The sequence below is a fragment of the Sesamum indicum genome, linkage group LG4, assembly GCF_026168435.1.
Source record: "Sesamum indicum cultivar Baizhima isolate 11 linkage group LG4, ASM2616843v1, whole genome shotgun sequence".
Taxonomy (NCBI): Eukaryota; Viridiplantae; Streptophyta; class Magnoliopsida; order Lamiales; family Pedaliaceae; genus Sesamum; species Sesamum indicum.
Window position 1 is genome coordinate 12,749,637 of NC_142660.1, and position 11,621 is coordinate 12,761,257.

At 35.0% G+C, this 11,621-nt stretch overlaps 2 protein-coding genes across 2 annotated transcripts; both read right to left on the reverse strand.

Moving 5' to 3' along the window:
- Window positions 1-4,863, reverse strand: LOC105160465 (ATP binding microtubule motor family protein). The gene is made up of 15 exons (XM_011077848.3): window positions 4,510-4,863; window positions 3,718-3,883; window positions 3,434-3,634; window positions 3,136-3,319; window positions 2,820-3,025; window positions 2,467-2,702; window positions 2,336-2,375; window positions 1,981-2,070; window positions 1,735-1,884; window positions 1,274-1,603; window positions 1,145-1,191; window positions 842-863; window positions 695-763; window positions 553-591; window positions 1-261 (listed from the first exon to the last, which is right to left on the reverse strand). The coding sequence occupies exons 1-15, from the start codon at window positions 4,710-4,712 to the stop codon at window positions 217-219; spliced, it is 2,028 nt and encodes a 675-aa protein (XP_011076150.1). The 5' UTR covers window positions 4,713-4,863; the 3' UTR covers window positions 1-216.
- Window positions 4,864-5,320: 457 nt separating this feature from the next.
- LOC105160466 (alpha/beta-Hydrolases superfamily protein) lies at window positions 5,321-9,279 on the reverse strand. The gene is made up of 5 exons (XM_011077849.3): window positions 7,836-9,279; window positions 6,718-6,776; window positions 6,491-6,619; window positions 6,013-6,148; window positions 5,321-5,898 (listed from the first exon to the last, which is right to left on the reverse strand). The coding sequence occupies exons 1-5, from the start codon at window positions 8,538-8,540 to the stop codon at window positions 5,569-5,571; spliced, it is 1,359 nt and encodes a 452-aa protein (XP_011076151.1). The 5' UTR covers window positions 8,541-9,279; the 3' UTR covers window positions 5,321-5,568.
- Window positions 9,280-11,621: the final 2,342 nt, after the last annotated feature.

The window sequence follows — 11,621 nt, forward strand, 5'->3', positions numbered from 1 at the left end:
TTAAGAAACTTGGATACAGTATGGACATACATTAATCAAAGGATTACAGGTTATCTTGTCAAGATACAACCATAACAAGAATCAAGGAGTAGGGTGGGGGGACATACAACCATAACAAGAATTAAATAGTAGGAAGAGCGCGAGAGGGGAACAAGCAGAGAGGGGGAGGGGGATATGAGTAGCAACTTCAGGTTGCCAGGCGAACTATTGGGTTATCTAATTGAAAAGATCTCCAGCCACCTGTTTCATCATGCCTTTGATCTGCAGGTAAAGCAAGAACTTTCTATAGCAACAACTATATCGGTGAATCAAGTTTCAACAATTACCAATAATGCTTATCAATAACTAAGTAAGCATAACGAATAATCATGAGGCAGAGCTCAACATCAAGGAGGATGGATAAACTAAGATTTTAACTGTAAACAAATACAACACACACATCTCTGTCGGAGCTTGACCTAAAGACCTCATAATTGTTAAAAGTCTTCGGAAATGAAACCATTGTTACTTGAGCCAGGCCTCATTGCATAAACATAAAACACATTAACATACCTGCTTTGCTGAAAGGCCGATGTCCTGCAAATCATCAAGCTGTAGAGCAAATAGTAGACTGGTTAAATGTCAGACCAAACATTAAAATTGAGAAATGACCATGCCCCAAAAAAGAGTAGTACTGCAAAACATAATTCCTTACAGTCTTGAATGGTTCAGGAGATCCTTCACGAAGTTCAAGAATATATGTAGCTCTCTTCTCTCCAATACCCTGTATAAGTGCATGATATGAGACGCCATTGTGTTGACAGAAATGCCAGCAATATGTGACTTGAAAAGATTAACATACCTTCAGGCTTTTCAACTCTTCTCTGAAAATAAAAACAAGAAAAATATTTAATAACTTGTACCTATATCAAAGAAACATCCTAGATATCGAATGGCAAAAAATTGAGCTCATATTCAGAAGAAACTAGTGATCAAATTTTCATAAGTTAAACTTATAGGCTGTGCATATTGTCAATTGCAAACTATTCGTCTTATTCGCAGTTTCCTAAAGTAATGTTAAAAGTAAATGGCAGCCATGTTACAAATACATTGAACCAAAAGGCTGTGGTGATGAAGATGGAAAACACTTAGTATTTTCACTTACTTGTTGGCGGAATTCAAAAAGCTGAGATACTCACGAACAAGAGAATGCTGCCATAACAAGGAAATACTTATTTAGTAAGACATTCATAAATCTCAGTCGTATAAAGTATGTTGTAGTATTGTCATATACCTTAACCCCGGAACCGCGATTGCTGAAATTACCCGGAGGGCTACAACATCTTGCAATGCTAAGTTCCATAGCCGGAGTTTTTGGTTCCACAATATCGTTGTAGCATAGTTGACTACTGTATGATGCAGTTGCCTCCTCTGGCATCTTAATCGTCAATGGACTTGATGCACATAATGTCTTTAAGTTGTTAGATATTTCTCTAATTCTTTCACTTAGTGGCGGGGATGCATCGTTCTTCTTGTGTACAGGATTGTTTGCTTCACATATTGCATCTGAATTAGCACTCGGAGTAGATCTTAGGTGATAGATCCCACTTTGAAGAGAAGCCTCCTGAGGGGAAAAAAGAAAGTGCTCTTGGTCCCAAAAGCTAATTGATATCCGGACATATAAAATTACAATTCTCTATTAAAAGTAATATTTAAGCATCTCGTTTTCAGGCCATTGACATTGTAACTAATTACCATTTCTGTCATCGTAGCAGCGCTATGAGCACTTGGCAACAAAGTATTCTGCAACTCAAACAAAGATTGAGATCCAGGTCCTTCAAAATTAACATCTTCGGCGGGTTCTATCATTGGACTACATTGTGAATTAGATTTATCCAGTGGAACCTGTAGTATTTGCAATAAGAATAACAGCATCATCAAGTGATATTGCTGAAAGTTATGCAGAACTCACCAAGATAACTTTATTTAGAGCTTGCATACCTCTTCCAGAGAAAATGGTGCAACAATTAAAGCAAGATTTGGAAGAATTTTGGACTTCTGGGCTGAAGTATCTTCAGACTGGCATCTCAACTGCATTTTATTTTTAATGAATCTTTAATTGGATGGACTGTGGGCCTCTTTGAGGCAGTAAAATCTAATTTACTACAACATGTGCTATGGATTCTGTCACTCAAAAAAGGTAAAAAGCCTGAAAGGAAGTTATAAAAACTGGAAAAACTTCAAATGATCATCTCCACAATAACACAACCAGATATGTACATATGAAAAACAGAAATATGGAGGATAAAATGGAATAATATGTATTTGATAAATTGGATGATTTTAGAAAGGATACCTGCTTAGGGGTGACAACTTTTTCTTCACCGAAGAGTTTCCTTGAAGAAAAAAGGTAGACAAATATCAATAGAAACTCCAACTTAATTTCCTTCTACCTCAGATGAAAATGTAAGATGAAAGTAGTTTTACCTTCCCTTCAAGATGGAACTAGCCTGATTGGCCGAAGAGAGTTGACTGCGACCAACCTGCTTTTTCACACTCAAGGAAGTAGACATTGTTTTCCCACTTTTCAATGACGAAGACACCTTCGCTTTTGCTAAACTACTAATTCTATTAGTGGAGTCTGTCAATACTTGCCTTGTGCTTCGACATGACCGAGAAACCAAACTTATTGAGCTAAGAGAGTCTTGGCAAAAGACAGGATTCTGCATCCAGCAGAAAATTAAGAAAGAATTAATACAACTTTTAGGTTATAAAGAACTTAAGATGGCTAAACAAATGATTGATACAAATACAACTAGTAAAATTCCGAAAAGTCATACCAAGCAAGTGACAAGCAATACATGACTTGAGCCAGCAAGGGAGTCTTGTAAGATTCGAGTGAGTTTACTTTCCCGATATGGCACTCGAATCTCACTCGCGTTAATGGCACTAACAACATTTAGTATTGCATAAAGTGACTTATTTATCCAATTACTCTCAGCAGGTGTGATTCCATCTCTGCTACTTTTTTTGGGGTCCTCGTAGCCTATAAGATTACATTGAAGACAAAATTAAGTAAACAATTATTTAAGTCATTAGAAGTATGGGTATAATTATCAAATGGAGATGAAGATGAAGATTTCACGAGTTAAAAACCTGCTAAATCAACAAAATTAATCTTGTTCACCAGCTTGGTCTTTAGTGAGTCTTCTTCAGATGATATATGCACCATCAAGCCCCTGTGGCTGCGTGGTTGATGCGTTTGTACCTTTTGACTATTCTGTAAATTACCCTGACTAAAGTATATATTATGAAATTCCGAGATAGATTTCACAGAGACCTATGAAAGACATTACAGAGAACCAACATGAGTAATAAAGGCAGATGAAAAAGGCATATGCTTTTACTTCAGAAAATCCTATTTGTTTGGGGAAATATAATCATATTTTCTTACCTGAGAAAGTCCTTTGAGGTTGATTTTGCCATTAGCATCTTCCAGTACTTGGACAGCGGGATGCCTAGGATTCAACAGATCGTATGCCTGATCATGTGATAGTTCATAGAGGGACACCGAAACTGACTTCTGTAATTCTCTTGCTTTTGAAAGGATTTCAGACATTGCCAAGACTGCCAAACCTGGTTTCTCAAGAGATCCCTACAATGGGTAGGAGGTCAAGCGCACATATACTTCACTAGTAACGACAGAAGTGCCTTTTGCATAGATGAAAAGAAGAAAACCTGGATGGTGTATGTTTTGCCACTTCCCCTTGCCCCAAAAGCAATGACTGATGCATTTCGGCCATCAAAGATGTCCGAGACCAGGGGTTTTATCTCTCTTGAGTATATTTCACCAATTTCTTCATCTTGTTCAGAGCAATAATCGAGCTCATACCCATCCTTTCGACTAATACATGGCCGCAAACCAAAAAATCAGACTCATTTCATGCTCAAAAATCAATAATCCAGCTCCATCCAATTAAACACTTGAGTATTATTTCCCTACATACTTAAAGATGCTAACAATTAAATGACCGGAAAAAAACAGAAGACCGCCCAAAAGAGATTCTATTCAGTATACTAATAAAATTTACAATTAAAGCCATATGGACAATTCAGAAATTACTATTAAAGCAGACGCTTATTCCTATTCACACACAAAGTCTTTATAAGGCTCAAGGCACTGAAGACCATCTTTAAAATCCCTTAAATAAATAATAGAAAAAACCCATAACTCCAATCAACTATTATTCTGACTAATTTCCTTTCTAAACCAAGTTGGGATGCAATCACTATCATAGAATTCAATTTCCAACTTAAAGGACGAAATACCTGATTAAGCTCAGTATTCCCTTAACATCAATAAAAAAAGTTCAGACTAATTTCATATAGATCAAGAAAGTTCGGACCTTCATCCCAAGAAACCGAGCAGAAAACTAAATGAAAATTCCCAAAAAGTACCTCCAAAACAAGTTAACCAAAATTCTTCATATATCAAAGAATCAAATGATAAAACAAAAGAAAAAAAAATACCTGGTCGATTGAGCATCTAGAAAGACTGCATATTTCTCAGATGAGCCATCCTCTTGCGGTTTTTTGACAGTGATCCATGGCTTTGAATCTTTGCTCTCGGATTCAGATTCCTTGTCTGTAAAACCCCTGATTTTCCCAATTATTCGCACTTTTCTAGCGGGGTTGAAGCACCGATTCGGTTTTACGTTGTTGGTTTCTGCCATTACAGGAGGTATGAAAAAAATTCTAGATAAATTTCTCTGTCTGCACTGTTAGAGGGAGAGCGGAGATGAGAGAAGTATGAACTACGATAATGGAAGAAAGTAGCCGTTAGGTATTTTATTTTTGGTTTTCAAAATGTACCCTCTGGGGCGCGTCTCTCCAATGGCTCTCCCATCTTTGAAATTGCAAAAAGGGTAATTTAGTCAATTAATTTGAGACAGACAGGGACAGAGTGGAACCTGGTGTCGGTATTTGCAATTGGATCCTTTCACTTTCATTCTTTGCATTTCAGTTCACAAAACTTCTTTTGCTTTTTCTCTTTCCACACCAAATATTTGGAATTGCATTATTCACTCTTATTTCCTTTCCAAGAAAATATAAAATTCTTAGGCTTGCAGTTGAACGCTTGCATAATTAATTATGAAAAAAATAAACATAAAAATAATTTTGAAATAATTTTTTTTAAAAAAATTGATTTAACTTTTTGTGTTTAATAATTAATCAATAAATAAATAAACATCCATGCGCTAATAGAATACGAAATCATTACTCAAGAATTAAATAATTGATTATGTAAATACAGATTCTATGCTGCTATATCCATAACAAGTGCTTTAAATTCCAAAATCATCATATTATTTAAATATATGAGAACTTCACATTCATCTACAATCACCAAATAATTTCTATTATCCTACTTATTTGTCCCTAGGACTTGAATATGCTTGATTATGGTATCTATAATGCTCTATCCATACATGTAGTTCTGAACACTGATATAATAAGAAGAAAGACTACAAACACAGCACAATTGAATGAAAGAATAATGTTCTGGTTGGGTGTGATACATTACAGCTATCAGTCAACAATGAGTGGTTTTTCCAGCACCATGTTGCCGGACTCGTCCCTCTCAAAAAGGCGCTCGATGAGTTCATCCCAACTTTCTACACTCTTGCTCTTTGCTGATGATCCTGTTGAACAATCACCTGCTGACTGCTGGGAATCTTCGTCATCTTTTTCATCAAACGTTCCATACTGTGATGGTGAAAACGCATGGGGAACAGCCAAAGAAACGGCTCTGCGTAGAGCAGCCTTGTACTCCTTGCTGTGCTCTTTTTCTAATGTCTCCTGTCTCTCCATCCTCTGTTGTGCTGGAATTTCCAATGTGTGATCTCTCTCTCTCATCAGCTGTATTTTCATAAGGATCATCTTTTTAATGTAGCGACTAAAATAACAAGTTTCGGCTAGTAATGTTTCAGCAGACAAGACTACAACTGTTGAAATGGAGGCAAGACGACTTACTTCCAGAGCCCTTTCAGCTTCTCTCTCTATCCAAATGATGGCGTGATCAGAAGTGGCATTACATGAGAGAACTATATGCTCAAATCTTCCATCCACCGGCACTGCTGTCTTCACAACTGGAGGAAATCTTCCACATCTATAGCCAAAAAAAGGGATATCGTAATTATGGGATGATCAATCATTAATATAAACAAGAACCTGTTTTTTCCGTTATACAAGGTAAACTCGCATAACCTTAATTTTTAGCTATGACCATCAGAAAGTCTTACTGTGGCCGTATGAATGAACAGAGGCACAGTTAGAGTCCCTCAATTCCTACCAAGTATAACATTCTTGGGGAATTGATGGATAAATGTTTGACTATGCCATTTAAGGGAATCATAAACTTGCTCCCAGTAATTCTAACTTAAAAGGAGCATTTGAGCCCGAGCTACATTTGTATAACCATGCAAAAGGGCAATGAATATTCTTCATTTACCTGAAAGGTTTACGCTCGACAATGTGATAAAGGCGACCAGGTGCATATAACCTTCTTGGATCTTTCAGCATTTTCTCCTCTGGTATGCATGTATCTCTCATACACCTCAGGCATAATAAACATGGCAGACTGTCCAGAAGGTAAATGTGTATTGTGTAAACAGAAAAAGTCCATTACATTGCAAGAAAATAGGTGTACATTGAAATACAAGTAACAATTTTTTTTACCAGAAAAGAGACTTGAATATGTCCTCCAGCGGGGTGGCTGTTCGAGGCAAAAAATCGTCCTGTTTCAGTAAAGAACATGTCCTGTTAAATCTAAAAATTTTGGGCCTGTAGAGCATGTTTTCATGTGAATGTTTCTTATGAAGCAAGGAGGTCCAACGTATCCATATACGACGAGATGAGAAAAAATAATGAACAAAATTGATTTCTCTTCACCTATTTTTGCTATGTGAAACTATCGCCGCTTAACATACAGTAACAACAAACACCACATGGAACGTCATCGTTATCACTATCATCTGAATTCAGCATCTGACTCTCAGATCAATTGAAGTCCAAGAATCCCAAGAACAAGATCAACTTGCTACCTTGCATATGACTGAAAGTAAAGCTTGTTCTTCCTTTAATAGAACTTTCACCTTTATTTTTCTAGACTCTCTAACATCTCAAAGTTTCCATGCCATGACATATATGACAGCAGATAAATTGAGGAAGCCAGCAAGAAAAATGCTTTGCAGTTTCCCAACTAAAAGCAATATATGGCTCGGATCATAAGATGCTCAAAGCTCAAAAGGCCTCTAATATGAAAATGACAACCATTAAATGAGAATATGCAAAACAAGACTAAAGAGGAGAATGCTATTGTCATTTTATTTCCTTTGTCTCAGAAACGTTAGAACCACATAGAAAAGTCTGATAGAAGACATTCAGATAACAGAAGGCCTATTTGAAGCATAGTTGTAGTATTCTTTATCTTTAAGATTCATGACAATTCGTAACAGGTGATAAAAACTCATCAGGCAATTTCGCTACACCGAGTTTTACTTTCCATTGCCAATCGTTCAGACAGGGGTTAGGAATAAAAGTAAAACTGGATGACTGGGAATTTGACAATGACTCTTATCAATTGGTAAACATGCTAATTATCTAGCTCCACTAGCTATGTAAACCAAACCATTATGCCCACATATAATGGAAGAATATCATTAAATTCAGCATGGAAACATACGGTATTCATGTCACCATTTATGCCTCTGGAAGATCCAATACAAAGTAAATAGATGCTTCTATAACCTGTAAGTGAAACAAAATTGCACAGAGAAACTATATTAGCAACTTGCCTGAAGGACAATAGAGTTGATGACGTCAGCATATCTCACAGCCAAATTAAGTGACATGCACCTGGCAGGTGCAATAGCAAAGCACCTTACCCTCTTCCTGTCGATATTCCCCAATCTATCACGATTCTGCACCACCACCATTGTCAACAATGCTGCCACACCTGACCCTAGGGAATGCCCTGTGAAAGTCAATGTATAATTGGGGTATTTCTCAACCAGTTCCTTCAAAATGTCGCACTCTGCATTTAAAACGCAGCCAGCCGCTTTCAACAGCCCATTGTGGACATACCCTCCATCAAATTTCCTTTTCCCCAGCTTGTTATCCAGCAAAACTGCATAGTCACTCTCCTTTGCCAGATTAAGGCCCCTTATGGCAAGAACTATATCGGCATGGTCATGATCAAGATACAACAAGTACGGGGGAGCTCGTCCCAGTGTATCCTCGTAATTCTTTTTCATAATTAAGCAATCTGGATCAATTCCATATCCTCGAGGAGGTTCCCAAAGTGGGTTTCTTAGATCGTCCTCATAGACGGCTAATATGTATCGACAAAGCCTAGGAACAGGTTCAAACTCTTCAGCTGTGGCAAGGCCCCATGTCTCACTATCGTGGCCCGCGGTGTGCAAACACCGTTTCCACGCCCATCTAGCACATGCTAGGCAGTACACACATTCGAGAAGGGGAAGCCCACATATTATTGACATTGCCGCCTAATATCCGAGCATCATTATAGGAACAAAAGGATGTATTTTAACTGATTCTAAGTATTCCCAAATTCTATAGTATCCAAGAAAAATGCAGGCAAACACCAAAACTTAATTCAAATGATAGGAAACATATGCTGCAGGACTGAAGCTGGTGTTATCACTCGGTTCTATGAAGATACAAGCGAACTCAGACAGGAAATGGAAACATGGGAGATGGGATTTCCTTATACAGCAACAAAACCAAAGCGGATACTTCAAATTCGCCACTTCGACAACATAAATACAGATAAAATAACAAACCAAAACCTCAAAAGCCAAACAAATACAGAATTCATTCAGTGCTCACTCTCCAAGAACTCTAACTCTGACACCGAACTTCACCAGCAACGAAATAGGATAAAACAAGGTAAGATAACAAAAAACACTGATTTATCAACTACATAAAGAGTAACAAAAGAACCCAAGTACCAGAATCCAAAACTGATCCACTAAAATCACATGAAAATCCAGGGTGCTTGAGAGTTTCTTGATTTTCAGTCAGGGCCAGCTGCTTTGTTGCTTGTTTGGGGGCAAGAAACAAGCAATAAAGGGACAGGTGATGGAGTTCTGTCCCTTGGCAATAATATGTATGAGCTGTTTGGAGAAGAAGATTAATTGATTGAAGGAATATTAAAAGACAAAATCAGGGAAATTATGGGGAGGGGGGTAGTTGGCTGCAAGTCTACAGCCACTCAACTAACCACTCGTGGTGTTGTTGAAGCAAAATAATCGGGGTAGTAAGTTATATTGAGGGGTTATATTAAAACTACACAAACATCTCTTATTTTTTATAAAATTATAATTATCTCTCAAAAATTATTAGTATAATATTTTTAAAATCATGTATATAAAATTTAGCTAAGAAATATAATTATAATGTTGCAAAAAAAATGATGACATGTACGTATTTCAACACAACTTTAAAAAATATCAAAATATTAAAGTATAGATTATACATCATTAATGTTTCATTGTAAATCGTGTTGTTGATTTATCTGAAATTAAATCTAATATTTGTAATTATTATTTCATATAAATTATGCTATTATGTCAATAGAGATATCACATGATACATGTTTTCATTATCATGTTAATAAGCTAAGTAGCTACCATTCGTTGACCAAACAAAACTTTAAAAAATATTAGAACGCAAACAACGTTGTATTATTTTAAAATATATATATATTAGAGTAAATTACAACGTACTCTTATAAAATTTATTATAATTATAATTACTTATATATAATTTAAAAAATTATGAACATTTTTTTAAATTAATAATAATTTTTTATTGCAAAATATATTTGTTATATAATAATTAATTTTATAAAAAAATATTTATGATTATAATAAATTTTAATTTATAATTTTCTCAAAATACTATCATTTGGGTTTTAAAGATTCGCGCAATGATCCGAAAGGACGGGGACACGGAGAGATTTCAATTGCTATTGGGTCCCAATTCAAGCGTCCATTACTCCAGAAGCTTCCTCATGCTAGAATTGTGGGAAACTTCAAAATTATTTTGACAACCACGGTAACTTGATTTTTATAGTACCAAGTAGAATACAAGGCAAAATATGACGATTTGATTATTTATTTAATAGGGTTTGCAATTCAATCGATGTGGACGGCTATGCGGACATTTTTTTATTTATAGAGAAATAATGTCTATATGCATATACTATTTAGCAAATAAATAATAAATTAGATTTTTTTCAATATTCTTAACCTTATATTTTCTTGATGTATATTATTGTGGTGTCAAGGTAAATATCATTTTTAATTTCTCAGCTATGCCGTTTATCCATATTTCATTTCTCATGTTTCCCCTCATCAAATTTAGTCTCTTAAATTTATAGATTTCATTAATTATGATCTCTTCCATTATCGATCCGTTAGATTTAACGAAAAACATCTCCCATTGTCAAAATGATTCAAAATCATGGCCTTGCATGAAGAAATGGGTGGCCTCACCAAGTACACCACCATTTGATGTACTTTGTGGTGTGGTGAGACCGCCTATTCATTCGACCAAGGTTGTAGTTTGAGTCATTTTGATAACAGAAAATATAATATATATATATATATATTCACAAATTCGTTAAAATTAACGGATAAATAATAAAAAGGATAAAAATAATAAAATTTATAAATTCGAGAAACTAAATCTAATGAAAGAAAAATATAAGGGATGAAATCTAAATAAGTGATATAATTGAGGTAACAAAAATGAAATTTACCCTGGTGTAAGGAGTTGGGAAGATGAAAACTCCCGTGTCTGTGAAAAAAGCTAGAAGAAGATTATTAATAAAAAATATTAATAAATAAAACATATTTAATATTTCCAATTATATTTAAAAAATATAATAAAATATTAATTTTATTATTTTGTTGTCTACGATCCTTTCTAGACATGTTAGTTTGATGTGAAGGAGCTTGAGTTTAGTATTTCCTGGGATACAAATTTGATGCAATGCACGTGCTTGTGGCTAGTCAACCTCGTTATAAATTCATATAGTTTGTATTTAATCAGGACGTGATCCAAATATTAATATCATGAATCGAACTTCAAATGATCTGGCCACAACAAATCTGCACTCAATAAGAATTAAAGAAAGCCAAACTCCTTCATGTCAAAATAATGTGTCAAAAGCGGTGTCACAGACGGCAAAATATTGAAACTAAATCTTAATTGCATTTTTTCTTTTTGGAATATAAATTTACAAATTTATTAGTTGTTATTTTTTTTAATTTAAAATCTTATTTAATTGAAAATATTAAATATATTTTACTTATCAAATACTTTTAATTATAAAAATACTAAATATAGATATCCTAATATTATTAATTAAATCAATCTTTTAAGTAAATAATAATTAAAATTTTAAAAAATTAAGGCTGAGTCTTTCGTGGGAAGTCGTTTATCCCACTAACAAGTTGGAGTTGTTACTGCCACTTACGATTTCGGCTAAATTTTTTGAAAAAGTATAATAATGCATGAGTCATGCATTTAAAACAAAAAAAAGTAGTATGAGC